A 17,588-nucleotide genomic window follows, 5' to 3' on the forward strand; every position below is an offset into this window, starting at 1 on the left:
TGCTGTTTTAGGGCAGAATAATAATAATAATAATAAATATAGCCGCAAGCGGCGATGCGGGGTCCAAGCTTCTGCTTCAAAGCTTCAAGCTTTATATAGTACCAGGAGAAGGGCATTTATGATGTCATTTATGATGTAATTTATGATGTCATTTATGATGTCATTTATGATGTCATAACTGACGTCGTCATAGAGAAGGTGACAGTCTTGTGACATCACTGATGATGTCATCTATGATGTCATCTATGATGTCATCTATGATGTCATAACTGACGTCGTCATAGAGAAGGTGACAGTCTTGTGACATCACTGATGATGTCATCTATGATGTCATCTATGATGTCATCTATGATGTCATCTATGATGACATAGTGTCAAAGTTTAAACATTTATCATTTCAAGACGGTTTCACGTATCCAAATTCTTTATACAACTTTAGATCAGGGAAGTCCAGAGATGACACAGAAAAAGTTTGGGCTCATTCGGGCAAATGGCCTAGGACGAGTTCGTTTTTTTTTTTGGAAAATCTAGCAGGCTTAAATGGGTGTGAGTTATGGGTCAATACGCAAAAGGGTCTGTTATAGCGCCACCATCTGGCCAATATGGCTAATTTTTTGTCTCTGAGCAGTGGGGCACATTTCCAACCTATGTGCAAGGTCTGGCTACTGTAGCCCTTACGGTTTTTGACGTGCATGCTGTTTTAGGGCAGAATAATAATAATAATAATAATAATAATAATAAACATTACAGATACAATAGGGATCCACGCACTTTGTGCTTGGACCCCTAATAAATATAGCCGCAAGCGGCGATGCGGGGTCCAAGCTTCCGGTGACTTGGGGGGTGTATGTCAGATAATATAGACACTGAATTGCACATTTAGTCAGAGTTGGTATGTGCACAAGTGCACAAAGTTTGGTTGAGATTTGGTGACCTGACCGGGTTCAAGCAGTAGTAGCAGTAGTAATAGTAGTGTTAGTGTATATGTGTGTAAGTGTGTATATGTGTGTGTGTATATATGTGTGTGTATATGTGTAAGTATATGTGTGTGTGTGTATGTGTATATGTGTGTGTGTGTGTGTGTGTGTGTGTGTGTGTGTGTGTGTGTGTATGTGTGTGTGTGTGTGTATATGTGTGTGCATGTGTGTGTGTGTGTGTGTGTGTGTGTGTGCATCTGTTTGTGTGTTTGTGTGTGCGCGCGATGTTATGTAGAGGAAGGATGACATCATAGATGACATCATAGATGACATCATAGATGACATCATCAGTGATGTCACAAGACTGTCATCGGTGATGACATAGTGTAAACATTTATCATTTCAAGACGGTTTCACGTATCCAAATTCTTTGTAAGTCTTTAGATCAGGGAAGTCCAGAGATGACACAGAAAAAGTTTGGGCTCATTCGGGCAAATGGCCTAGGACTAGTTCGTTTATCAAAAGTTTAAACATTTATCATTTCAAGACGGTTTCACGTATCCAAATTCTTTGTAAGTCTTTAGATCAGGGAAGTCCAGAGATGACACAGAAAAAGTTTGGGCTCATTCGGGCAAATGGCCTAGGACGAGTTTGTTTATCAAAAGTTTAAACATTTATCATTTCAAGACGGTTGCACGTATCCAAATTATTTATACAATTTTAGATCAGGGAAGTCCAGAGATGACACACAAAAAGTTTGGGCTTATTCGGGCAAATGGCCTAGGACGAGTTCGTTTTTTTTTTTTTGAGAAAGTCCAATATGGCGGAAAATCTAGCAGACTTAAATGGGCGTGGTCTATATGGATAGATGCGTATTGACACAGGGAATCCAGCAGATGTGGAATTTTGATTCTACGCCTCACAGTTCAGCAGTTATGGGTCAATACGCAAAAGGGTCTGTTATAGCGCCACCATCTGGCCAATATGGCAAATTTTTTGTCTCTGAGTAGTGGGGCACATTTCCAACCTATGTGCAAGGTCTGGCTACTGTAGCCCTTACAGTTTTTGACGTGCATGCTGTTTTAGGGCAGAATAATAATAATAATAATAAATATATATAGGATATTTATGGTAGTGACTTCTGCCTCTGATTGGTTGCCTTCCATGGCAGCAGCAGAGCAATCTATAAGGGAGTGGCGTCTTACTAGATTGGTCTGCTGCTGCCATGGAAAGCAATCAATCAGAGGCAGAGAGTGGGTCACTACTGTAAATATCCTAAAGAACATGCTGTGTAATTGCAAATGGTTGTTTATTATGTAATTTGACAGGTCACTTCCAAAAATGTACAAAAAAATCTGAATTTTGCACTTATTGCTACTGTGTGTTGCCGTGCCACCCTTCACGTGCCAAAGGTGGCACCTATACTGTAGGTTGCTGAACCCTGAATTACAGTATACCTTTAAAAAAGATATTGCTTTTACTTTGGTCTATGACTCCCCTCATTTCTTTCTTACTACTTCCATATGTTTATATAGTCTATGATTGTAACATATGAGTGGAGTCATAGACCAAAGTAAAAGTTACAATAATAATATAGGTCTACCATTGCATAAATACAACATCGCATTCATACAATAAAACGTTATAAGTTACCACTCATACTAGGGTTGCAAATATATTATTATTTTTCCTCTCCAGAAAAAGTGCACAGACATACAGACAGTCACCCACACAAGTTACTTGCCTCCTTGCTGTTGTGAAGGAGTGGATGAGGTACTGCGAGAGCTGATGTTAGATGCACTGGAGACTGAGAGAGCTGATGTTAGATGCACTGGAGAGGGTGGCTGAGTGAATAGTAGCCACTTGGGGAGTTTGTGTCTTCTCTGTCCTAGGGTTCAGCTGAACCGTTGCTTCCTAAAACACAAGAAAATACTATTATATGTTAACACTCATTCTAGGGCTAGAAATATTTCTTCATCTCCAGAAAGGTGTACAGACAGACTAACAGATAGACAGACAAACAGACACTCAGACACACAAGTTACTTGCCTCCTTGCTGTTGTGGAGTGGATGAGGTACTGCGAGAGCTGATGTTATGTAGAGGAAGGATGAGCTACTTTACTTGCCGCAGGTTTGCTCTGGAAATGCTGGATGAATGCAGGATGCTGGCACGAGGTGAGTGATGACTGCACAAGTGTGATTTAAGCTGTGGTGATGGGGGCTTTATATAGTACCAGGAGAAGGGCATTTATGATGTCATTTATGATGTAATTTATGATGTCATTTATGATGTCATTTATGATGTCATAACTGACGTCGTCATAGAGAAGGTGACAGTCTTGTGACATCACTGATGATGTCATCTATGATGTCATCTATGATGTCATCTATGATGTCATCTATGATGTCATCTATGATGACATAGTGTCAAAGTTTAAACATTTATCATTTCAAGACGGTTTCACGTATCCAAATTCTTTATACAACTTTAGATCAGGGAAGTCCAGAGATGACACAGAAAAAGTTTGGGCTCATTCGGGCAAATGGCCTAGGACGAGTTCGTTTTTTTTTGTTGGAAAATCTAGCAGGCTTAAATGGGTGTGAGTTATGGGTCAATACGCAAAAGGGTCTGTTATAGCGCCACCATCTGGCCAATATGGCTAATTTTTTGTCTCTGAGCAGTGGGGCACATTTCCAACCTATGTGCAAGGTCTGGCTACTGTAGCCCTTACGGTTTTTGACGTGCATGCTGTTTTAGGGCAGAATAATAATAATAATAATAAATATAGCCGCAAGCGGCGATGCGGGGTCCAAGCTTCCGGTGACTTATGATGTCATCATAAATGACATCATATGATGTCATTTATGATGTCATTTATGATGTCATTTATGATGTCATAACTGACGTCGTCATAGAGAAGGTGACAGTCTTGTGACATCACTGATGATGTCATCTATGATGTCATCTATGATGTCATCTATGATGTCATCTATGATGACATAGTGTCAAAGTTTAAACATTTATCATTTCAAGACGGTTTCACGTATCCAAATTCTTTATACAACTTTAGATCAGGGAAGTCCAGAGATGACACAGAAAAAGTTTGGGCTCATTCGGGCAAATGGCCTAGGACGAGTTCGTTTTTTTTTTTGGAAAATCTAGCAGGCTTAAATGGGTGTGAGTTATGGGTCAATACGCAAAAGGGTCTGTTATAGCGCCACCATCTGGCCAATATGGCTAATTTTTTGTCTCTGAGCAGTGGGGCACATTTCCAACCTATGTGCAAAGTCTGGCTACTGTAGCCCTTACGGTTTTTGACGTGCATGCTGTTTTAGGGCAGAATAATAATAATAATAATAAATATAGCCGCAAGCGGCGATGCGGGGTCCAAGCTTCCGGTGACTTGGGGGTGTATGTCAGATAATATAGACACTGAATTGCACATTTAGTCAGAGTTGGTATGTGCACAAGTGCACAAAGTTTGGTTGAGATTTGGTGACCTGACCGGGTTCAAGCAGTAGTAGCAGTAGTAATAGTAGTGTTAGTGTATATGTGTGTAAGTGTGTATATGTGTGTGTGTATATATGTGTGTGTATATGTGTGAGTATATGTGTGTGTGTGTGTGTGTGTGTGTGTATGTGTATATGTGTGTGTGTGTGTGTGTGTGTGTGTGTATGTGTGTGTGTGTGTGTGTGTGTGGCGTGTGTGTGTGTGTGTATAGGTGTATATGTGTGTGCATGTGTGTGTGTGTGTGTGTGTGTGTGTGTAGAGGAAGGATGACATCATAGATGACATCATAGATGACATCATAGATGACATCATCAGTGATGTCACAAGACTGTCATTGGTGATGACATAGTGTCAAAGTTTAAACATTTATCATTTCAAGACGGTTTCACGTATCCAAATTCTTTGTAAGTCTTTAGATCAGGGAAGTCCAGAGATGACACAGAAAAAGTTTGGGCTCATTCGGGCAAATGGCCTAGGACGAGTTTGTTTATCAAAAGTTTAAACATTTATCATTTCAAGACGGTTGCACGTATCCAAATTCTTTATACAATTTTAGATCAGGGAAGTCCAGAGATGACACACAAAAAGTTTGGGCTTATTCGGGCAAATGGCCTAGGACAAGTTCGTTTTTTTTTTTTTTGAGAAAGTCCAAGATGGCGGGAAATCTAGCAGACTTAAATGGGCGTGGTCTATATGGATAGATGCGTATTGATCCAGGGAATCCAGCAGATGTGGAATTTTGATTCTACGCCTCACGGTTCAGCAGTTATGGGTCAATACGCAAAAGGGTCTGTTATAGCGCCACCATCTGGCCAATATGGCAAATCTTTTGGCTCTGAGTAGTGGGGCACATTTCCAACCTATGTGCAAGGTCTGGCTACTGTAGCCCTTACAGTTTTTGACGTGCATGCTGTTTTAGGGCGGAATAATAATAATAATAATAATAATAAACGGAACAGATACAATAGGGATCCACGCACTTCGTGCTTGGACCCCTAAATATAGCCGCAAGCGGCGATGCGGGGTCCAAGCTTCCGGTGACTTATGATGTCATCATAAATGACATCATATGATGTCATTTATGATAAATGATGTCATTTATGATGTCATAACTGACGTCGTCATAGAGAAGGTGACAGTCTTGTGACATCACTGATGATGTCATCTATGATGTCATCTATGATGTCATCTATGATGACATAGTGTCAAAGTTTAAACATTTATCATTTCAAGACGGTTTCACGTATCCAAATTCTTTATACAACTTTAGATCAGGGAAGTCCAGAGATGACACAGAAAAAGTTTGGGCTCATTCGGGCAAATGGCCTAGGACGAGTTCGTTTTTTTTTTTGGAAAATCTAGCAGGCTTAAATGGGTGTGAGTTATGGGTCAATACGCAAAAGGGTCTGTTATAGCGCCACCATCTGGCCAATATGGCTAATTTTTTGTCTCTGAGCAGTGGGGCACATTTCCAACCTATGTGCAAAGTCTGGCTACTGTAGCCCTTACGGTTTTTGACGTGCATGCTGTTTTAGGGCAGAATAATAATAATAATAATAATAATAATAATAAACATTACAGATACAATAGGGATCCACGCACTTCGTGCTTGGACCCCTAATAAACGGAACAGATACAATAGGGATCCACGCACTTCGTGCTTGGACCCCTAATAAATATAGCCGCAAGCGGCGATGCGGGGTCCAAGCTTCTGCTTCAAAGCTTCAAGCTTTATATAGTACCAGGAGAAGGGCATTTATGATGTCATTTATGATGTAATTTATGATGTCATTTATGATGTCATTTATGATGTCATAACTGACGTCGTCATAGAGAAGGTGACAGTCTTGTGACATCACTGATGATGTCATCTATGATGTCATCTATGATGTCATCTATGATGTCATAACTGACGTCGTCATAGAGAAGGTGACAGTCTTGTGACATCACTGATGATGTCATCTATGATGTCATCTATGATGTCATCTATGATGTCATCTATGATGACATAGTGTCAAAGTTTAAACATTTATTATTTCAAGACGGTTTCACGTATCCAAATTCTTTATACAACTTTAGATCAGGGAAGTCCAGAGATGACACAGAAAAAGTTTGGGCTCATTCGGGCAAATGGCCTAGGACGAGTTCGTTTTTTTTTTTGGAAAATCTAGCAGGCTTAAATGGGTGTGAGTTATGGGTCAATACGCAAAAGGGTCTGTTATAGCGCCACCATCTGGCCAATATGGCTAATTTTTTGTCTCTGAGCAGTGGGGCACATTTCCAACCTATGTGCAAGGTCTGGCTACTGTAGCCCTTACGGTTTTTGACGTGCATGCTGTTTTAGGGCAGAATAATAATAATAATAATAATAATAATAATAATAAACATTACAGATACAATAGGGATCCACGCACTTCGTGCTTGGACCCCTAATAAATATAGCCGCAAGCGGCGATGCGGGGTCCAAGCTTCCGGTGACTTATGATGTCATCATAAATGACATCATATGATGTCATTTATGATGTCATTTATGATGTCATTTATGATGTCATAACTGGCGTCGTCATAGAGAAGGTGACAGTCTTGTGACATCACTGATGATGTCATCTATGATGTCATCTATGATGTCATCTATGATGTCATCTATGATGACATAGTGTCAAAGTTTAAACATTTATCATTTCAAGACGGTTTCACGTATCCAAATTCTTTATACAACTTTAGATCAGGGAAGTCCAGAGATGACACAGAAAAAGTTTGGGCTCATTCGGGCAAATGGCCTAGGACGAGTTCGTTTTTTTTTTTGGAAAATCTAGCAGGCTTAAATGGGTGTGAGTTATGGGTCAATACGCAAAAGGGTCTGTTATAGCGCCACCATCTGGCCAATATGGCTAATTTTTTGTCTCTGAGCAGTGGGGCACATTTCCAACCTATGTGCAAAGTCTGGCTACTGTAGCCCTTACGGTTTTTGACGTGCATGCTGTTTTAGGGCAGAATAATAATAATAATAAATATAGCCGCAAGCGGCGATGCGGGGTCCAAGCTTCCGGTGAAAGTTTCAAAGTTTCAAAGTTTCAAAGTTTCAAAGTTTCAAAGTTTCAAAGTGTCAAAGTTTAAACATTTATCATTTCAAGACGGTTTCACGTATCCAAATTCTTTATACAACTTTAGATCAGGGAAGTCCAGAGATGACACAGAAAAAGTTTGGGCTCATTCGGGCAAATGGCCTAGGACGAGTTCGGTTTTTTTTTTGGAAAATCTAGCAGGCTTAAATGGGTGTGAGTTATGGGTCAATACGCAAAAGGGTCTGTTATAGCGCCACCATCTGGCCAATATGGCTAATTTTTGGTCTCTGAGCAGTGGGGCACATTTCCAACCTATGTGCAAGGTCTGGCTACTGTAGCCCTTACGGTTTTTGACGTGCATGCTGTTTTAGGGCAGAATAATAATAATAATAATAATAATAATAAATATAGCCGCAAGCGGCGATGCAGGGTCCAAGCTTCCGGTGACTTGGGGGGTGTATGTCAGAAGGTGACAGTCTTGTGACATCACTGATGATGTCATCTATGATGTCATCTATGATGTCATCTATGATGTCATCTATGATGATGTCATTTATGATGTCATTTATGATGTCATAACTGACGTCGTCATAGAGAAGGTGACAGTCTTGTGACATCACTGATGATGTCATCTATGATGTCATCTATGATGTCATCTATGATGACATCTATTTATTTATGATGTCATTTATGATGTCATTTATGATGTCATAACTGACGTCGTCATAGAGAAGGTGACAGTCTTGTGACATCACTGATGATGTCATCTATGATGTCATCTATGATGTCATCTATGATGTCATCTATGATGACATAGTGTCAAAGTTTAAACATTTATCATTTCAAGACGGTTTCACGTATCCAAATTCTTTATACAACTTTAGATCAGGGAAGTCCAGAGATGACACAGAAAAAGTTTGGGCTCATTCGGGCAAATGGCCTAGGACGAGTTCGTTTTTTTTTTTGGAAAATCTAGCAGGCTTAAATGGGTGTGAGTTATGGGTCAATACGCAAAAGGGTCTGTTATAGCGCCACCATCTGGCCAATATGGCTAATTTTTTGTCTCTGAGCAGTGGGGCACATTTCCAACCTATGTGCAAGGTCTGGCTACTGTAGCCCTTACGGTTTTTGACGTGCATGCTGTTTTAGGGCAGAATAATAATAATAATAATAAATATAGCCGCAAGCGGCGATGCGGGGTCCAAGCTTCTGCTTCAAAGCTTCAAGCTTTATATAGTACCAGGAGAAGGGCATTTATGATGTCATTTATGATGTAATTTATGATGTCATTTATGATGTCATTTATGATGTCATAACTGACGTCGTCATAGAGAAGGTGACAGTCTTGTGACATCACTGATGATGTCATCTATGATGTCATCTATGATGTCATCTATGATGTCATAACTGACGTCGTCATAGAGAAGGTGACAGTCTTGTGACATCACTGATGATGTCATCTATGATGTCATCTATGATGTCATCTATGATGTCATCTATGATGACATAGTGTCAAAGTTTAAACATTTATTATTTCAAGACGGTTTCACGTATCCAAATTCTTTATACAACTTTAGATCAGGGAAGTCCAGAGATGACACAGAAAAAGTTTGGGCTCATTCGGGCAAATGGCCTAGGACGAGTTCGTTTTTTTTTTTGGAAAATCTAGCAGGCTTAAATGGGTGTGAGTTATGGGTCAATACGCAAAAGGGTCTGTTATAGCGCCACCATCTGGCCAATATGGCTAATTTTTTGTCTCTGAGCAGTGGGGCACATTTCCAACCTATGTGCAAGGTCTGGCTACTGTAGCCCTTACGGTTTTTGACGTGCATGCTGTTTTAGGGCAGAATAATAATAATAATAATAATAATAATAATAATAATAAACATTACAGATACAATAGGGATCCACGCACTTCGTGCTTGGACCCCTAATAATAAACATTACAGATACAATAGGGATCCACGCACTTCGTGCTTGGACCCCTAATAATAAACATTACAGATACAATAGGGATCCACGCACTTCGTGCTTGGACCCCTAATAATAAACATTACAGATACAATAGGGATCCACGCACTTCGTGCTTGGACCCCTAAATATGTATAATATAGCAATATGAAGAAGAATGTCCCCGTTTGTTTTTCATCCATTGAGCATGACTTATCTCACAGCAGATTCTGTTGTGTGTGTTTTTTCCCCAAAGGTGCCGCGTACCCTCGCCGTGCCTGCACCCAGCTTTGTGTGCTCAAGCTGAATCCGTGCCCTGCGTTCAACATGAGGAGCCTGGAGCTTCCCTGCTGCTGCGGTCAACACGGGGAGCCTGGAGCTTCCCTGCTGCTGTTTCGTACAAATGTGAAGGCACTGCTTATTACTCCTTGCCACATCCAATATGGATCCACTGCAATTACAGCCTCGATTGAGCAGAAATTCAATATTTTTAAGGATATATGGACTGGGATTTACATTCCATATACTGCAACTTTGCCTAGAGTGCTTTAGGTTATATATTAGATGTATACAGCTATCTTTTTGCCACTAGTATAACACAATAATATTCCACGTCTAAGACTGTTTTGTCCCAGCTGCATAATAACTGTCGGTTTTAACATCGGCAACATTTTCAAGATGGATTATCTGTTGTTAGCTCATCTGCATGCGTTTTCCCCTCAATTGTTTCTGCATGCATTCTGTTGTTTGTTTATTTTTCCTGATTCATTGCCAACGACGTAATGGCTCATTTGATAGAGGCTCCATCATTCACATTATGTCTTGACAGAACAGACTTAATGTGACCATTACTTTAATGGCTTTTATGAGAGTGCTCTGATGTCCCTTTTCTCCTGTAGTGAACTTAACTAGGTGGTGTATTTCAGTCCACCTTTGCTGTACAGGGCAGTGTAGCGCATCAAGACAATATTGGAACAGATGGTTCCTGTGGCGGACAATATGACCCCGGCACCTCTGACTCAGAACTGCACCAACTGCAGCCAGGTATTAGTCCCAGAAGTCAATGTGGTGAAGGCCGTGCTGCTGAGCTTGGTGCTGGGTATCTTCATCGTGTTTGGCGCGGTGGGAAACATCCTGGTCATCCTCTCGGTGGCGTGCCACAGACACCTGCGGACGGTGACGCACTACTTCATCGTCAACCTGGCAGTGGCGGACCTCCTGCTGAGCTCCACCGTGTTGCCCTTCTCTGCCACTTTTGAGATCCTGGATCGCTGGGTGTTTGGACGGGTCTTCTGCAACGTTTGGGCAGCCGTGGACGTGCTCTGCTGCACGGCCTCCATCATGAGCCTGTGCGTGATCTCCGTGGACCGCTACATCGGAGTCAGCTACCCGCTGCGTTACCCGACCATAGTGACAGAGCGCCGGGCGCTGCTGGCACTGGTGGCATTGTGGGTGCTCTCTGTCACTATATCCATCGGCCCTTTGTTTGGCTGGAAAGAGCCGGCGCCGGAGGACGAGTCCGTCTGCAAGATCACAGAGGAGCCGGCCTACGCAATCTTCTCCGCCGTGGGCTCCTTCTACCTCCCTCTGGCCATCATACTGGCCATGTACTGCCGGGTTTTCGTGGTGGCTCACAGGGAGAACCAGGGCCTGCGGGAGGGCCAGAAGACGGAGAAGTCGGACTCGGAGTGCGTGACGCTCAGGATACACCGGGGCAACACGACGACGCTGGTGTCAGAGGACGAGGCCCTCCGCAGGCGCACGCACTTCGCCCTGCGGCTAATCAAGTTCTCGCGGGAGATGAAGGCCGCCAAGACCTTGGGCATCGTGGTCGGCTGCTTCGTGCTGTGCTGGCTGCCGTTCTTCCTGGTGCTGCCCATCGGTGAGTATTCTCAGAGCCATCTTCTTGTACGTGATCCTCATCGTTATCGCTCGTTCTGGGCAAAGCAACCTGTTGTGAATTAATTCAGCTCAGTACGGAAGAAACTGTTGGATGATTTTTCAATACTTCTGATATAGGGTTAGGTACTTCTGTTACAGGGTAAAATACTGGCACAAATTCTTTGTGTCAAGCCAGTACTTGAAACCCATTATGAGCAGTGAACAATGTAATTTTCATCAGTAAGATTTAGTACATTTGGAACAGGGGCACATGTGCAAGCCCCTGCATGCATACATATGAGGCAGACTATTTTTAGAGCGCTATTTCACATCGACATTAATTCATTTTACAATCTCTTTCATTCATTGCTGCTATGGCCAGAATTCTAAGTGCTGCTGAATGAAGTAGGTTGACGATGTTAATTGAATTGCTCTTCTGGGCGAGCACATAGCGGCTACTGTAATTCAGATCCGCTTTCTGGCTCACGGGGCAGCTGTAGTAAATGCTTTGGCATCATGGACCAGGTAGCTACTTACTCCAATGACTCCCATTAGAGAAACCCTCTGTAAAGAGGCCGTTCTCTCTCAGACAGCCTCTGCTCTCCAGTGCTCCTCTCTCTCTGTAGGCTCAACAAAGGGCTGCGGTAATAATAGCCTACTGAGCCTACTGAGCGCACGCCGCCAGGCCACCGACCATTCTTCAAACACGCGCTTGAATTAAGTGTCAAGTCTTCTCTCTGTTCCGCTCCTTTCATCTATGACTCAATTCATCACAATGCCATCACAGGAATGACAGATAATCATCACATCGATGTCATGGCGTATAAGTTGCTGGGCTCCCCTCACCGAGGACGCCCAGGTTGAAGATGACAAGCTTGAAGAGAGATCACATGGCGAGCCAACCGTGTATGTGTGCTAGTGTCAGTGTGAATGTGGGAAGGAAATCCAAACGGAGTATTATTGTGATGGCAAACCCCCCCGGGGGTTGGTATTTATTGCACACTCTCATGCTTATAAATATAGCCGCTGGCTTTTGCCGATTGGTTTCCTGCTCCCTCGCCACGGCTAGTCTCTCTCTAAAGAAACTAAAAGACTTCAAGCACAGCATAAGGACAGTCATAGGTTTGGCATAAATCACCCGGCGGTTTTTCCGTTTCCGTATATAGTGGCAGAACATTTCATCATTGTTTGATTAGATTTAAAGTCAACATTATTTTGGCATGAAAGAAAAAAAACAATCGTGGGAATTGAATCAAGTCAAAAGTGTAAGAAAGGTGAGTCCTTGTTTTGGCTCGGTCGGCATTTCAGAGAAAGGTTTTGTTTTTTTCCCCGTCTGTCCTTGACATTTCAGAAGTCCTTCACAAAGGAAGGAAACACACAGCAAATCGTTGATCATTTTAAAGGCACAGTTCACCCCAAAATGAAAATTCTGTCATCATCGGCTCACCCTCATGCCATTTGAGAAACAGGTGAAGTTTGTCCATATAACACACAGAGAGGTCACCATTGACATCAGTGCGCTACAACTGAAGTCAATGGTGACTGGCTTTCCCTCGAGCTGTGCTGGCAACCTCCCTGTGTGTTATATGGACAAACTTCACCTGTGTTTCAACTAGCATGAGGGTGGCAGATGATGACAGAATTTTCATTTTTGGGCGAACTGTTCCTTTAAATACCAACAAGGGTACTACTATTGCCATTCTAGATGATTTGCTATCACTTGATCAGGCGTTATGTACATTACATGTGGCATCGGGAGTCAAACTTAGATTTCACATTATAACCTATCATTTATGTTGGTGAGTGTTTCCCTGATACGATGCTGGATGTCTGACAACATGCATGACGTGTTCATTTGGCCTCTCCCAGCATGCATCATTTTGTCACTGTTGGGTGAAAAGCTTGGAAGAAAAACAGCCTAGTTTCCAGTTAGACCACCATGCATTTTGGGTTTTATAAGAGCAAGGCACCATAGAACTTTCTCAACTGATAGAGAGAGGCATGTGACACTTAAACCCAAGTTAAATCTGGAAAATCACAATTGGTGTTATGAGATTTTCACACACAAGCAGCAATTGACTTTTTGCTCAGTAACACATTTATTTGGACAACTGCAATCAATCCTTCAAAATCAAAATCCAATTTCAGCCCAAAAACGAATCAATCACGGGTGCAGCCAATAACAGAACTGTTGTTTTTGGCGCAGTGGGGGATAAAATAAATGAGTTGAACACCAAAGCCCAAAATCATTAGCCCTCTCTCTCCTCTCTTCATCGCACCTCTCCTCCCCTCTCCTCACCTCTCCTCCCCTCTCCTCCCCTCTCCTCCCCTCTCCTCCCCTCTCCTCTCCTCTCTATCCATTCCCACATCACGATCTCATTTGTCAAAAGCACACGTCTAACTGTCTCCAGCAACCTGCCCAATAAAGACGGACAAGACAGCTCCTTCCTTTCTATCTTTAGATGCTCAATTTTGCAGCCTTCCCAGAAATCACCCATTTAATTATTTTAATGTGCGACTGGCAGCCATTTTAAGGAGTCACCTACATTACAGTGGCAAGCGCACCTGCATGTTATGTGCCCGTTAAGCCATTTTGCTCTGCTTCTTCATTAACGGGCCCTGCTCACACTCTCCGCCCTGGATACTCAAGCAGCACAATTTACGACAGCAATTTGAATGAAACTATTAACCTTGACGGCTTTGACGGCCAGTTGGTAACTCTTGACTTGGAATTAGATAAAACAATTAAAGTGACTCAAGTGGATCTAAATAAGTGATAGGGTGTTCCCCATTGGCTGCTGATCATGTTTCTTTCACCATTAACTTTGAGAGCAAAATTGAGTCAATAATGATCAACAACCAATTAATAAGCAATCAATCATAATAACGCAATTTTGCTCTCACACACCCACAATTCATTCAATATTATACATTTTTAAAACTGTGAACTCTGCCTCAACTCAGACTCAGGACTTCAGACAAGGAACCCAGTGCAGGTTTTAGATTGTATTGCTACTTGTGCTGTTTGGCTTGTAATATCAATCGCCTGTCTGTGTCTGATGTCCATACAGGCTCCATGTTCCCGGCATACAGACCTTCAGACACTGTTTTCAAGATCACCTTCTGGCTAGGCTACTTCAACAGCTGCATCAATCCCATCATCTACCCCTGCTCCAACCAGGAGTTCAAGAAGGCTTTCCAGAGCTTGCTACGCGTGCAGTGTCTGAGAGGCACTCCCAGACCTCCTCCTCACCACCCGAGTCCGGGTCAGAGTCACATCCAGGGCCACAGCCAGTCGCTCAGCCTGGGCCTGGACAGCAGGGGGGGGCCCTCTCGCCTCAGCCCCTCCTCCTCTATGGCTCTGTGCAGGACCCCGTCCTCCAGGGACAGCAGAGAGTGGAGGGTCTTCTCGGGCAGCTCCGGAGTTGGATCCGGAGCAGCGGAGAGCAGCAAGGCGAAAGTGGCCAAACTCTGTAGCAAGAGCCTCCGCAGGGGCTGCTGCTGCTGCTTCCTGGGCAACAGGACGCCTCCCTCCCAGCCCCCGCTAGCCGGAAACCTTCCCACCATTAAAATCCACCAACTGTCCCTGTGTGAAAAAGGAGAGGCTGTTTAAGCACAGTGATCCTTCATCACATTGTCACCTCGAGGCCCTGCGCTATTCATAGGAAAGAGAATGCTTTTCTTGGCTCTGTTAACACTAGAGAGGCCAAGCCGTGGTCACTTTGGAATTTAAAAATGAAATATCTCTTCAGCTTTGATTTTTTTTTCCTAGAACAAATTTCTGAACAAACCTGTTGTAAGATCTTCAAAATCATGCAAGAAAACAGTAGTTATAATTATATTTATCCCTGGGTGGCATTCAGATGCTCAAAATCCATTGGCCTTTCTAGTGTTAAAGGAGAAAACACAAAATGTGGAATTGTCAAGGTCAAGCTATGTTTCCTCATATATCCTGTAATAGATTTGATGGAGGTCAAATATATTGAGGGGTGGTGAAGACACTCCTTCAGGCGGGCCAAAGAACGTTTGACAGAAGAAACTGTGAAAGCATTCCCTGAAAAGGACCAAAATATTGTATCATGTTTACATATTTTATACTACAGAAGATTAGATATATGTAAAAAAAAAAAAATTATATATAATTTTGTATATTGCATGGTTTCACCAAATGTTACAAAAAAGATGGTCATTCTCTTGTTGTCTTCACTGTTTGCCTAACACTGTTCCTGTTGACAAAATGGTGTATGTGTACCGCTCTGTACACCATGAGGAACACAGGAAGCTTGCAGTCTTCTGTGTCACATTAAAGAAATATATATATATATATTGCTGGCAAGGGAATCATAAGAACATTTTTTGGAACTAAATAAATAATCCATAAAAAAGAAAAATCCTACTTCAGCCATGAACATTCTCACAGTGCCTCCTCACAGTGCCTCCTCACAGTGCCTCCTCACAGTGCCTCCTCACAGTGCCACATGATGCACTAATATATACAGTGGAATTGACTGACCTTGTGGCTGCCGACCCGAAGCCCCCAATCCTCTTAAAAAGCGACCAGATATCGAGATGTCAAGTTCAATCATACACAGTCTCAGACATTCGTCTCTCAGGCAGCATTCCCAGTTTCTGTTATTTGTAGTTGCCATCCACACACACTCGCACACACACACACACACACACACACACACACACACACACACACACACACACACACACACACACACACACACACACACACACACACACACACACACACACACACACACACACACACACACACACACACACACACACACACACACACACATCTCTCGGCCTACACCTCTATGTGGGCGCTGTTTACCAGTGCAAAAGGTGTAACTAATCCCCGCTGGTACCTCTGGGTGGGAGTCTGTTGTGCTTAGTGTGGGTTCAAGGCTGCAAAGTGTGTTCTATTTATGAGGAGACATTAAAGGACAAGAGGACAACTTCTAGCAGACGGTATTGATTGATTTTCTTCTCCTCCTCAGGGCTGTTTCATCTGTAGTACAGAGATGCACTGCCTTGTCGTCGTGAGAGAGGGAGGAGACGCTCATGGCATTAAGTTCAATCTGAACAAGATCAAGAACTGGAATCGACGGGCCAGAGTGTGTGACCCCATTGTCATTGACTGGCATGTCTGTGTGCACCTGTAAATCACACCATCTCTGTGCAGACACCGTTAGGAGGAGGGAAGTCACGAGCCGCAGCCATCAAACGAAACTAGAGACCATCTTGGGATGGGATCACGCCAGCCGTGACGCCCGTGACTTATAATGAAAGTGGTGGTGGTGGTGGTGGAGGGGGTGGTGGTGGAGGGGGGGGGGGGGGGGGGCTGTAGCTACAGATAGGAAGGTCAGAGAGAGTCTGGATTCAATGAGTGGGTAGGGTGAGTGGCTAGGGGGGTGTGGGTGGTGAGTGGGATCAAGCCAGGGGGCATGGCAGGAAATAGGGGCCTTACCTAGCGATAGCACGGTCACATAGAGAGTCTCCTTTCGAACAGGTTTCGAAGGGTGCGTAGGGGGAGTGGCTAGGGAGATGTGGGTGGTGGGAGGGGCATGGTCAGGAAAGGGGTGGGGCTGTAGCTAGGGATAGGAAAGTCCTAGAGTCGGGGTTCGAGCCGATGGGTGCGTAGGGGGACGCGGGTGGTGGGAGGATGTGTGTGGTGAGGGAAGGGGTGGAGGGAGGGGAAATGGGCTGTAGCTAGGGATAGGAAGGTCATAGGGAGTCGGGGTTCGAGGGGCGGGTAGAGGTAGTAGCTAGGTGTATGTGGGTGGTTGGAAGGGCATGGTGGAGTAAAGGGGGAGGGGCTAGGGAAAAAGGGGCCCAGAGCCATCTAGACTAGAGGACACTAGCAATAGCTAGGGATAGAGCACATAGCATGTTGAGTAGTAGAGAGTCTGGGTTCGAGGAGACTAGGGTTCGAGGGGTGGATAGGGGGAGTTGCTGGGGGAAGTGGATTGTTTTATGGTTAGGACCATTTTCCATGTTGAAAACACCCAAAACATTGTCTAAACTAAAGTGCCATATAGGCTGAATGGCCACACCACTGCGCCGAGGGCTTCAAGTTGCACTTGTTACTCCCTTCGGCTATACAGACAGAAAGTGATAGCAATATGAGCAAAACCTCTGTGTGCTATGCTTTTTAAAGATATATCATCTTCAAAATGAGCCAGCTGTAGCCTAATGAACCCCCTAAATCACATATACAGCCCTGCAGGAGTCAGACTGCAACAGAACAAG

At 43.4% G+C, this 17,588-nt stretch overlaps 1 protein-coding gene across 1 annotated transcript; it reads left to right on the forward strand.

Moving 5' to 3' along the window:
- Positions 1-10,418: 10,418 nt before the first annotated feature.
- On the forward strand, positions 10,419-14,937 carry adra1aa (adrenoceptor alpha 1Aa; the record flags this gene model as incomplete). The annotated part of the gene is made up of 2 exons (XM_083644156.1): positions 10,419-11,325; positions 14,396-14,937. Exons 1-2 carry the CDS (start codon positions 10,422-10,424, stop codon positions 14,935-14,937), a joined length of 1,446 nt encoding a protein of 481 aa, XP_083500282.1. The 5' UTR covers positions 10,419-10,421.
- Between the last annotated feature and the right edge of the window lie 2,651 nt (positions 14,938-17,588).

This window comes from Poromitra crassiceps (genome assembly GCF_964638095.1).
Source record: "Poromitra crassiceps genome assembly, chromosome: 10".
NCBI lineage: Eukaryota > Metazoa > Chordata > Actinopteri > Beryciformes > Melamphaidae > Poromitra > Poromitra crassiceps.